This window comes from Morus notabilis, unplaced genomic scaffold (assembly GCF_000414095.1).
Source record: "Morus notabilis unplaced genomic scaffold, ASM41409v2 Scaffold177, whole genome shotgun sequence".
Classification (NCBI taxonomy): Eukaryota; Viridiplantae; Streptophyta; class Magnoliopsida; order Rosales; family Moraceae; genus Morus; species Morus notabilis.
Window position 1 is genome coordinate 268434 of NW_010357654.1, and position 13087 is coordinate 281520.

The 13087-nt window shown below is 32.8% G+C and overlaps 1 protein-coding gene across 3 annotated transcripts; it reads right to left on the reverse strand.

The window, feature by feature from the left end:
* Positions 1-2889: 2889 nt before the first annotated feature.
* On the reverse strand, positions 2890-8460 carry LOC21399992 (wall-associated receptor kinase-like 1). 3 transcript variants are annotated; one of them, XM_010090274.2, is made up of 4 exons: positions 8243-8460; positions 6133-7126; positions 5572-5679; positions 2890-4228 (listed from the first exon to the last, which is right to left on the reverse strand). In XM_010090274.2, the coding sequence occupies exons 2-4, from the start codon at positions 7115-7117 to the stop codon at positions 3018-3020; spliced, it is 2304 nt and encodes a 767-aa protein (XP_010088576.2). In that variant the 5' UTR covers positions 7118-7126; positions 8243-8460; the 3' UTR covers positions 2890-3017. The 3 variants fall into 3 exon arrangements, with proteins under 3 accessions (XP_010088576.2, XP_024028128.1, XP_024028136.1); XM_024172360.1 differs by having other exon boundaries at positions 6133-7190; XM_024172368.1 differs by lacking the exon at positions 8243-8460 and adding an exon at positions 7236-7336.
* Positions 8461-13087: the final 4627 nt, after the last annotated feature.

Here is a 13087-nt window from a genome sequence, read left to right on the forward strand (position 1 = left end):
CAAAAAAACAGGAAACAATCTATGGAGTCTCATTAGCAATAAATACAAGTCATTCAGGCATTATCAGACACCAATGTTTTCTCACTCAAGCCCTCATGCTCACTTCCAGCATATTTCCCTTATTTTCACTATATTTTCCTGCATTTTCCCTTCTCTCTTATATCATTCTTCTCTCATTGACTCATTGTAGTGCTTTTTAACATCCATAGTGAAAAAACTTGTGCACAACATAGGAGGTAGCTCTCATTAACTAGGAAACCTCTATAAATTGTCATGTCTTTTTTTCTACTTTATGTTATTTCATGTTTACTAACGCTTTCGTAGTTATGACGGGTCAATTACACTAATTGATGACTCTTAACTCAGCCATCCATTCTTGATTCATCAATGGTAGATTTTACCCTCTACAATAGTGATAATAATGAGGGCTATGTGACCAGAAAGAAGAATGATGTGAAGTAAAAACTCATGTCATTGATTAATTAACTCATATGCAAATCAAAATAAGTCATTATCAGTAAAGAAATAAGAAAAACCAATATAAAAAGGACATATTTATCAATTGGGGCTTTTATTATTTTTGTTTTCAATACAAGTGACTAATTGTCTGGAAGAACAAAACCTTTTCTATATGCACATGACTAATACTGCGGAACTTCGAAACCTTTGTGTGTGTGTGTGTGAATATATAGACTTGGAAAATAGCGGACGAATTGGAGGTTGTCATGTCTAAATCATTGAAGAAGAAACATGCAGTAGATTACCGCCAACCTTATCATAAGTTATAACTTTGGCATTTCTATCTATGAAACGCTATTAATAGATTTATGTTTAATTTTGATTTGAATCACATTTTGATTTATTTGTTTTGTTATGACAAATTTTGTAAATTCTCTTTGAACTTTGTTACTTATATTAAAATACCCTCTGAATTTTAAAATATGTATGTTGTGTCTCCCAACTATGACATGTCTCTAAGTTTTCCCATCCATCTAATTCTGTCAAGTTTTTTTTTAACGAAAATGCTTATAAATTCCCCTGAACTTTGTAACTTGGGTCGATATGCCCTTTGTACTTTCAAATGCACATGTTGTGCTCTTTGAACTATGATATGTCTCCAACTTTTACCCCTTCATTTTGATTCTATCAATTGTCTGAGCGAAAATGTTGATATGACCATTAAATTACTGATTGGGTATGATTTTTGCAGTTTTTGAATGTCTTTACCATTACATTAGTTAGACACTAATTCTCAAAACCATTAGAAGCAATAAAGAGGAGAAAATGAGGAGCAAATCTATACAAGTTAATGGTTTTGTTAATTTTTTGGTATTCTTTTTCTTTTTCCTTTTTCGTTGGAGTAGGTTATTAAATTAATAAATTTCTTAATGTAGAGGATAGGTTCTTCCTTGAATCTCTATTACGTGTTTTTTTTTAATGGAGAAGCTTTTTTCGTAAGGTTTGTTAAGTTCATAGGTTTCTTAAGGTTTGTGTGGAATTCTCTAAAAAAAAATGACCTGCACTTATTTATATTTAGAAATGCTACACACACACACACACACATATATGTGTGTGTGTGTGTGTGTATGAGTTTTTAATGGTTACGTTTCCATCAGTAGTTACTATCAAATTTAGAAATCTGATGACACACCGTGATAAATATTCAATATCATTAATTGTTATAAATTTTTTTAGTCAACTATTCAATTTATTACGATTGTCGGATCAATATCTTATGGTTAAAATAATAATACTCATCGAAGTGTAAATATTAGAGTAACAATTAAAATTGTACCCATATGTGTGTGTGTGTAAAGCATAAACATGCATGTTTTATGTCGAGCACTTTTGTTTAGGTTAAATATTATTAAGTTAAGAAAAAAACCAAAAAACAAATAAAACCCATTACATTATACATATTTGCTCCTCATTTTTTCCACATTATTGCCTCTGACCAAATAATATTTTGAGAATTGGTGTCTAACTAATATAAAGGTATTTAATAAAACCTCAAATATCATACCTAATCAGCAATTTAATGGTCATATCAACATTTCCGTTTAAAAATATGACAAAATAGAGATGACGGGGAAGTGTTGGAGTTATATGATAGTTTGGAGGTCACAATAATTGCATTTTAAAGTTCATAGGTCATGTTGACATAAGTGACAAAGTTCATAGAGAATTTCTATGCATTTCCCTTAAAAAAAAACTTTACAGAGTTAGACGGAGAGGTGAAAGTTAGAAACAAATTAGTTCGGGGGTCACAAGTCCCACATTTTAAAGTTTAAGAAGCATGTTTACACAAGTGACAAAGTTTAGAGAAAATTTATAAAATTTGTCCCATTTTTTTCAAAGGTTGATTTAGTTTTGATTGAAGAACTAGTTTTTTTTAAAGAAATTGAAGAACTAGTTCGGTTTTGATTAAGCGGCCTCAAGGTAGGCCATGATTGAAGTCTCGTGAAACGGTGTTTGCAAAAACCCAAACCTGCATTCATAGTTTGGTTTTGGTACCCCCCATGATTGAGGTATCTACTTGATATTATCAAAACACAAGATACAAAACTCAGATTTCAATATAACAGTGTACTAAAATGAAATTCTTCCTTTAAAAAACGTTTAGAAAACCGCAAAATTTTTCTCACTCTAACTCTAACCATAAGCGTCGGCCAAGATAAATCTAAGTGCTCTTCGACCTCCACTTCTAGTGAAATGGATAAATTAATTGATTTTCATTGAAAAATTATGCAACTCCGCAACTTTTGATGCATAAAGTTTAGGTAGTTTGCACATATAATGTAATGTAAGAGCAAAGATACACATTTACATAATCTAGCTCCTGACAACAATTTAAAAATATTAAATTTTAAGGAAATTAAATATCAAACATGACACATAAAAAGGTGACCTTGAGTTTAGATTGCAAATTTAAAACATACAACTATTATCCAAATATCCTGGAATATCATTTAATACATAAAAAGAAGCAAACTGATGTTATATTGGCATATCAAAACTCACAAAGACAATAGCGGCAGTTCTTGCAGCAATGAAGAACGAGTACTGGTAGTCTTATCCAACGCTGATCCAGCAGAAGTCGAAGCAACATCCCAAGGCTCCATAAACTCAGTCCTGATAAATTCATTTTCTTCATGGTTTTGTCGAGCAATAGAAGCGGTTCTATCGGGCTTTTGGATCCCCTCTAACTCCATGGAAACTTCTTTCATCGTCGGTCGATTCCTTCCATTTATATTCAAGCATCTCTGCGCAAGGTTGGCAATTTGTCTGATCTCTTCTTTTGGAGCATCTTCGAGAACTTGAGAATCAATAATATCAAACAAATTGTCTGCCTCCATTGTCATAACGAAATGTGTGGCTAAATTTCTTTCTTCTTCTGACCTTGTTACTGATATTGCTTTTTGTCCCGTTAAAAGCTCAACAAGAACCACCCCGAAGCTGTAAACATCACTCTTCTCAGTGAATTTGCTTGATTGGAAGTATTCTGGGTCTAAGTAACCAAATGTGCCATATACTATTGTGGTGAGGTGAGTTTGCTCCAAGGAAATTGTTCTTGACGTGCCAAAATCTGCAACTTTTGCTCTATACTTCTCGTCAAGGAGTATATTCGTAGACTTGATGTCTCGGTGGTAAATCGGAAAAGATGCTGCTGAATGAAAGTAGGAAAGAGCTCCCGCGACTTCGGTCGCAACTCGTAACCGCATTTTCCATGTGAAAGGAAACTCCTCATTTTGCTCGTGAATATACTGGGACAAGGTTCCATTTGATATGAATTCATAGACTAGAAGAGGAACTTCTGTCTCTAAACAACATCCCAGCAATTGAACCACATTTCTATGGTTTATTTGTGAAAGAATGACAACCTCATTAATGAATTCCGAGAGTTGGGCTTCATCAACCATTCTAGACTTCTTTATGGCAACAATTTTTCCATCTTCCAGCATTCCTTTGTACACAGTGCCCTGACCTCCTTGGCCTAGAATTCTGTCTACACTAAAATTATCAGTGGCCTTCTTCAACTCATTCGATTTAAACAACTTGGTTTTCTCAACATTGTTATCGCTGGAAGATAATTGTTGTTGCAGCAACAAACCACCATTCCGTTTGAAAAACTTTCGCTTGCGTTTTATGTCTTTTCTTTTCTTTACGAACTTGTATATGCCCCAAGGACAGAAAAGTAACAGCAATGCTCCAAGTCCGCTGCCAACACCTGCATAACTCAAATAAAAAACTCATAAATATTGTCTAATTGAAATTTTTATAATTGAAATTTTTATAACGTAGACATTATTTTATGAATAAAAGGAATAAATACAAAATAATAAATTTAGATATTAAAAAAAAGGTTATTTGTAAAATGTGTAAACAAGTTTTAACATCGGGTGAATTACAGCCGATATTAGAAGCATTTAAAATTTGACAGTTTTTGATAGAGGGGAAAATTTTGCAAGAGACTGAAATTTAAGGAGGAAAATGTTAAAATTAAATTTTCAGAGGTATTTTGTGACAAGACTTATAGTTTGAGAGGAACATATGTAATTTGTCCATCTTAATATATTGAGAAAAAATTTAAACAACAATTCAAAGAAGCAAAAGTACATATTCTATCAGCTTAGAACTCGTAGTGAGAAGTGTTTTTATACACTGAGAAAAGCTTAACTTGTTTCTTTGATGTTTTATTTTTGATTTTATGTTGTTTGCACTTGGTTTCGTTTCACTTCATTATTAGGGACTTTTTTTGATAGGCCTGCCGAGCAGTAGAGCCAATTTTTTATTGTTAGATTTAATGAGAATAAACAGCTTTCGATACAAATCTGACTATTGAAATATAAAGTACTACTTATAGTTCTTTTTTTTTTTTTTTCTAGTCCCACTAGAGAAACTCTCTTATTATTAATCTCTGGTTTTCTTATGTCGTAAATTTAGGAGACTTCTCAATAAAGTTTTTGCTTATAATATTTGAAGGAAAAACAAAAAGGAACAATATGTAGCTCCTATTTTTTTGGATTAATCTCACAGGTGCACGTGAATTTTGAAGTTATTCTCATTTTGCTCTTTAAACTTTGAAAAATCTCATTTTTCCTCCAGAATTTTAAATTTGTCTCATATATATAAGCCCTTTTGTGAGAATTTTTGTTAAAATTAAAAGAAAAAGAGGGGATTAAGTGTGAGTATGTAGTTTTTATTTGCTTTTTTTTTAACGAAAAATTCAAATAGAAAAATCACGTGAATGCATTACTCTCTTTTTCTATATGACATTAATTACAACAAAAAGAGTTAAGTGAAAAGAATTCGAAGTCTAAAGTGCAAAGTAAGAGTTTTTTAAATTTGAAAAGTAAATGAGGATGACTCTAAATTTCAAGGCACATGTGATAATAATTTAATTTTTTAATAAAGTCCCTTTAATTAATTCTTATGGTGTCATATAACACATCACTTGTCTTGTGTACGGTTCTTTTATTTTATTTTTATTTGTTCTAATGCTTAATTTTAATGGATATTTCTCTACTAAAAACCGAGAGGAGAGAGACATAGAGATAGGTAGAGAAAAACCTATGAGGATAAACTTGAGCTTGTAAGTGCAATGGTAGCTCCCATAAGTATTCACACAAGTGCCCCCTGGCCCACACTGCGGGTTATAATCTCGGCATTCATTGATATCTAGCAGGTAAAAACCATAAGAACATCTAAAAGTTAATATAAACATTAAAGTGAATAAGTATAAATTAACGTGTTTAAGCAATATTATAAATACCAAGTTAGCCTTGAATTTTAAACAATTAGAACTTGTCTCACGTTTTTATACCACTCCCTCGTAATATAATATAACAAGCACAATAAAATTTTGTTTCAAACACCATACATATAATATGTTGGTCAAAAGAATACCACTTGTCCATATATGCTGTATATACAGTTCAATTCACAAATTAATGCTAATAAAATGACATTCTAAGCTGGCATGCATCACTGGAATAACATTAATTTCTATACTAAAACAAATACTTACCTTAGAAGTGGTTTTTGTTTTTTTTTTCCATAACAGTTGAACAAAACACATAATTACAGATGACTAAGCTCATCATAACAAGTTATATTGCATTCGAGGTTTACCTTGACTGCATCCGTCAATGAGATACGGATTTCCTAACAATCCGTCGCATTGACATTCTAGACCATATGCCGCAGTAGTGGAAGGGGACTCTGCCGAAAGACCAGATCCATAATTGTAATAATAACTTCTAGCATAATTGCCGCAGTAGTGGAAGGGGACTCTGCCGAAAGACATACTTATATTGAATACGTAGAAATCTGTGTAATTTACATACCAGCTTATATTGAGAGGAACATAGTCCATACTACGGATTCTCGCAATATTTGTATTGTTATTATTCCAATAATAATCGTCTACCAAGAAAGCGAATTTGCAATCTCTCCCATATGGATCTTGATCAGCTACAGAAGGGGTACTACGATTTTCGAACGTGATTTCGAAGGCTTTAAAAGAATCATCACGAATGAAGGTTTCGCAGCAGTCTATGCCATCGCAATAAGTTTTGTTAGTTGAATTGGTACTACTATCATTTGGTGAGCAGATCGACGTGCATCCTGTCTGAGAGTTTGTGTTGCCTGAACTTGAATTTACTTTGGCGAGGACGCCACAACTCACCGCGACAAAGGTGCTAGACGAAGACAAGTAAAAAGGCATTCCCGTTAAATTCAACGCTTTTGCGGCTTTTTTGCCTCTGCAATTGAAGAAACTTATCGGGTTTTTAACCTGAAATTGATGTCTGAAGGTGTAAATTTCTGAATTAACGGTGTAAAAATCTGAAATATGGAGCACCTCCCATTGGGTGTGTTTTAGGAAAGGCCTATGAGGGATGGTAGAATTGTTGCAGGATATTTCAAACCACTTGTCAAGGGAACAATTCGGGCCGATTCCAAAAGGAAATGGGATGTGCACGTTTCCGCAACGCTGTTCGCAACCAGGCTTCGAAATATTCAGTGCTGCTTCTGATGCCGATAATACATTATTTGGTACACCCAGCATGCAAGTTAGGACAGTAACTAGCAACTGTAAGACGACCATTCTTCTCATGTTGATCTCCTGAATGTCCATATTTGTCGTCACTAATTGATATAGATCACAGAAGCAAATATAGCTCATCTAACTTCATATTGTAAAAGAAGAAAATGAAAGTTAAAACCAAGATAACCTTTAATGGACGAAAAGTAAGCAACTCGCAAAATAAAGACAGTTGCAAACAAGTAAAAGAAAAATGTTTGGGATTGCCACTGCGTACTAAATACTACAACATGCGACTCCCCATGCTATAGAATCCGCTTCCTTTTAGTATGAACACTACATATACTTAAAACACCATATATGTTTGGCCATTAAAAAAAGTAAACCAAAAAAGTTAGAAAGAGATATGCTTTTTGTCTGCTTTGAAAAACATAAGGGATACTTTTTAGATTTCAAAAAACTCAAGGATAAAATTTATATTTACGTAAAACTATTTTCTCCCTCAAAACAGCTTTAAAAAAAATCAAAAAATGGTTTAAAAAAAGTGTTTTCTGGTTTATTTTTGTTTATTACTAGTTGTACTCTACATGTTATGCACGTGAAGTGTAATACGTGTGTCAATTTTAATTACCAAGTTATTATTAAAAGCATATGAAATATGAATATAAAATTTTTTTAAAAAAAGGAATAGCAAAGAAAAAATAAAATTTTAGGGGAAGAAGCAAAAAAAAAAAAAAAAAGAGTAAAAAAATGTCTAAAATGAAGAAATAAATAAATTTTAAGGTAAAAGGGACTAAAACGAAAAAAACAAAGTTTAAAGGCAAAAATAGAAAAGGTATAAAAAAGGACCAAAATAAAAGGTAAATAATAGGTGCAAATATTTGACACATGAGACCATAATCTGACATATATAAGTCTGCAAGAGACAGATAATACGATATTTATAGACTAAAAATAGTTTTAAAATAGTTATACTTAGTACTTGATATAATTATAAATCAAAATGCTCCAAATCAAATTCAAGCACAAAGTCAAGATAATATGTGAAATAATACGTTAATAAAAATATTGTGGAACTGAGGGAATATTTCATATTAATTAACTATAAAACTGTAATTTAACTTTTATTTATAATTCATCGTTTTCTTATACGAGAGAAACGTTTGAATGTGCAAGTAAGAGATGATGTGTACTTACCGGCTGAATGGATGCTCTGTGTCTGTTTGTGTCGTTAGGCAAATCCAAATAGAGCTTAATTTCGACTAAAAAAGTAAGCAATTAAAAAAAGAAGAACAAGGATTTCCAAATTAAGAGGTCTTACTTAAAACTCGAATAAGAGCCCATTTTAAACAAATTGCGCTCTAACCACAAATGCATTAATCATTGTTTTGTGGATCAACTCAAAAATATTTTCACTCGTGACAAAAAAAAGTGATATGATAAGAATAGTCGCTTGCTAAAATTAAATGATCGATATACCCAGTGAACTTAAATTTTGAATGGTTGTGAAGCTGCAGGAGGAGAAGACATTTCAAAAGAAAGACCAAGACATTTCAATAGTAAACAAACAATTTTGAGTGGTTGACTAAGAAAGTCTTTGTTTTTTGGTATGTTTCCGGTCTTCCTTTTGATTACAATACGGCATTGCATTATTGTACTACCCCACGCCAAAAAGACATAGAGGAGACGCTCCTTTTAGAAGATGCCGCCTGTGTTGGCTAACTTTTTCTTTCTTTTTTTTTTCTCATGTATTGGCTACTTTTTCAAACTCAACACATTTGAGATATGTTTGTTTCACAACTCAAATTAAAAATTTGAGTTGTATATGTAAAAAAAAAATATTATAATAAAAAATTAAATATAAATTATTGTGAAAAAACACTATAATAATAAAATTTAAGTTGTGAAAGAACAAAAACTTTACTTTTATCTAGAAAAATGACGATATTTTTTAATCTAATCTAATTTAACAATAAAAAGCCACGGGCTCTTGTAATGATACTTTTTTTTAAAATTGTCGCGTGGAGACCTCTTTTTTTCTCATTCTTTTTTTTTTCCTCTTCTTTACCCTTTTATCTTCGTTTTTCTTATCCTCGATGTTTTGCTTTTTATTTTTTTGTTTTGTGAATTTCTTTTACAGTTTACTTAAATTTTAGAAAAATAATTCTCTCTTACTTTATTTTTATAAAAGTAATTCATTTTGCATGTGTTTTTATTTAAATATTTTTTGTCTCAAAATTGGTGTTGTGGGGTTTGGGCAGATAATTTTGAACCATTTGTCGACGTAACAGCTGGCTCCTATTCCGAACGGGTACGGGATTTTTACATTGCCGCACCGTCCATATTTGTCCATATTTATCAATTGGTGGTGTTGTGTTTTTATGCATGTGTTTTTCTTTTACTAATTGTGTAGAATGTCCATATTTGTCGTCACTAATTGATATAGAAGAAAATGAAAGTTAAAACCAAGATAACCTTTAATGGACGAAAAGTAAGCAACTCGAAGAATAAAGACAGTTGCAAACAAGTAAAAGAAAAATGTTTGGGATGCCACATGCGACCCCCCATGCTATAGAATCCGCTTCCTTTTAGTATGAACACCATATACACTTACCGTGAAAAATGTTCCAAGTAAAAGCCTTAAAGCCAAATCAGATAATCACGAAAAATGCTTTCTATCACGAGTCATAGATTTATGAACATATATGTTTTATTGGCTTGATAATTATATTATAATAAGTCTCATGATGTCTTCTCGTTTCTTCTCACTCTTTTCTATATGTCTCTCGACCGTCGTCTTTCTTTCCTCCACGTGTTTCTCTTTACTCTGCAAATTCTCTCTCTCCTCATTGTTCTTCTCTCTCCCCCCACCAAGTCTCTTTGTTGCAGAGAATAATGGAACATGTTCTTTTTTTTTCATTTTTGAAGTACGGACGTAGGGATTTGGACTTGGGGTTGGTGATATGGATTTTGTTTGATGGAAAGATGGCTGAGGGAATATTTCATATTAATTAACCATAAAACTGTAATTTAACTTTTACATATAATTCATTGTTTTCTTATAAGAGATAAACATTGAATGTGCAAGTAAGAGATGATATGTACTTACCAGCTGAATGGATGCTTTGTGTCTGTTTGTGTCGTTAGGTAAATTCAAACAGAGCTTAATTTCGACTGAAAAAGCAAGCAATTTAAAAAGAAGAACAAGGATTTCCAAATGAAGAGGTCTGACTTAAAACTCGAATAAGAGCCCATTTTAAACAAATTGCGCTCTACAACAAATGTATTAATCATTATTTTGTGGATCAACTCAAAAATATTTTCACTTGAGACAAAAGAAAGTGATATGATAAGAATAGTCGCTTGCTGAAATTAAACGATCGTTATATCCAGTGAACTTAAATTTTGAGTGGTTGTGAAGCTGCAGGAGAAGAAGACATTTCAAAAGGAGACGCCCCACACCAAAACGTTTGCAATACGGCATTGCATTATCGTACTACTTTTTATTTTCTTTTTTGCTTTTTCTATTTTTTATTTATAATTTTTTAAATGTTTTTATTTTTTTTATTTTATGAATGCTTTTTTGCATTTTTTTCACATGTTTTGTTCTTTTCTATTCTTATTTCGCTTTTTTATTTTTCTTATTTTGCCAATAGTTTTTTATAATAAATTTTATTTTTGTCTCTCAAATTATAATTACCTTCATATTTTACTTTTTAAATTTTAAAAAGTGGTCTATTCACCTCTCGAAGTTTAAAATATTTGTATGAATACCTTTCTGTTACATTCTGTTAATTGTGAGCTGATGCGGAGCGAAATTAAACTAAAAAAACTTGATTTATTCTATAAAAAAAAAAACTAATAATAAAACCCATATGATCATTAACTTTAAATTAAGAAACAATCCATTCCCCTTAACGTAATTCTCTGCCGGCCGGTTGGACATCAGCATCATCTCTCTAATCCTTGAGGTCACTTGGCTTTCTCTCCCTAAACAAAGTCAAAAGCTATGATTTTTCCGCTTTCGATTCCCGATCAGCACCACCTTGGACATAGTTGGTCTTTTTGGTTAAAATTTGATGAGTGAGTTTTACTCGCTCATTTGGTATCGTTTTATATTTAATATCTAGTTGGTTTCGAGATTTTTGTTAGTTTTTATGTGTGTTTTCGTTCTTTGTTTGAAGGATATGTGGAAGTCTATGATTTGGAAGGTTTTGGACAAATTTCGGTGAAAAAAGACAGCAATCATAGCGCTTAGGCGCCAATCTGTAGCGCATTGGCGCTGACTTATACGGAATCAGCAATTTGGGCAGAACTGGTGGCGCTTTGGCGCCAGTTTGTAGCGCCGCGGCGCTGAAATCCGGCAGAAATTGTGCACTGGGCAGAATGGGCAGCGCTTAGGCGCCCATTACAGCGCCGCAGCGCCCAGGAGTTTGACACAACAGCGCCGCAGCGCTGGAAACTCAGCGCCGCAGCGCTACGACGCGAGAAATTACGCGTTTTGAAGGCCAATCGCGAGAAAACTTACTCGTTTTGACCCTAACGCTCCGAAACATATAAATAGATTATTCTAGGGCAATTAGAAGAGACTTTTAGACTGTGGAATGACGGCTGGCTTTTGAGAGAGTATTCAAGAGAAGAAAAGGAGAATTGGGACGGAGAAGAAGAACGGCTCAAATCCGGAGACGGAGACGCTTCAATTCAACTCCAAACTAGTTCTTTTCTTTCCTTTCCAATGATTAAGACTTTGTATAGGAATTTATTTTGTTTAGAGATGAACTAATTCCTTTTTCTAGGGCTACGATGTAGCCGGATTATGAATGTTCGAATTCTCAATCTTCTTTTTAAGTAATTGATGTTTAATCCATATATGCTGAGTATTTCAATTTATTCTTAATGCTTGTGATTGTTTGGCCAACTATTACATGATTTTGTATTTGATTTGAGACTGAGAGGTGATAATTGAATAAGCTCTTAATTGAAATACCATGAGTTGTTCATAGGATAGAGATATCTATGATGCTTGTTGCTTTAGAGAAATTGCTGTCAGTATAGGATTGAATGTTAATTTGCTTGAATTATGAGAATTTGAACATGATTAATTTGGTGAAATCGGAAACCCTAGAATCTTAATCTATTGAATTTTCATCCGTTGCTTAGCATTGTTTAATTTATTTAATTGTTTTAGTTTTGCTTTACTTAATTTTATAAACTCTCTTTTCAAGTATTCAAATAAAATTAGGGTTAATATAATTTCGGTAATTAGTAAACAACAATCCTCGTGGGACGATATTCTTATTCACTATTATATTACTTGATTGCGATAGCGTATACTTGCGTTACGATTTTTCACAACAAGTTTTTGGCGCCGTTGCCGGGGATTGTTTTGTTTTTACTAATATCGATACCAAATAACTCTAGATTTACTTTGAATTTTATTTTGTTATTTATTTTCTTGTTCTTGTTTAGTGCTCTACAGGAGTTTACTTTACCTGCATGCAAAAGCTTGGGAGCAACAGTCTACTACCTCTGGATTTAGAAATTGAGCATACCTGTCGAAGAAACCGAAGAGAGAAGAGAGAAGCTGTCATTCAGTTGCCAGAAGTGATGGTTAATCCTGAAGGAGAAATAAATGGGAATAATCAACCACTGAACAATCCACCGGTGGTCAATCAGCCAATGGCTTTGCGAGATTATGTATTGCCACCAACCGGTGTTCAATCAGTGATCAGGAAGCCTGTTATTCAAGCGAATAATTTTGAATTGAAGTCGGTGATGTTACAGATGATTCAAGCAATCCAATTTAATGGATTGCCGAATGAAGATCCTAATGCTCACATCGTAAATTTTCTAGAGATTTACGATACTGTTAAATACAATGGAGTTAATGATGAAGCTCTTCGCCTTCATTTGTTTCCTTTCTCTTTGAGAGATAAAGCAAAAAGTTGGTTGAACTCACTGCCGCCAAATTCGATCACTAGTTGGGAAGACTTAGTTCAGAAGTTCCTTTCTAAGTTTTTTCCACCGGCTAAAACAGCGAAG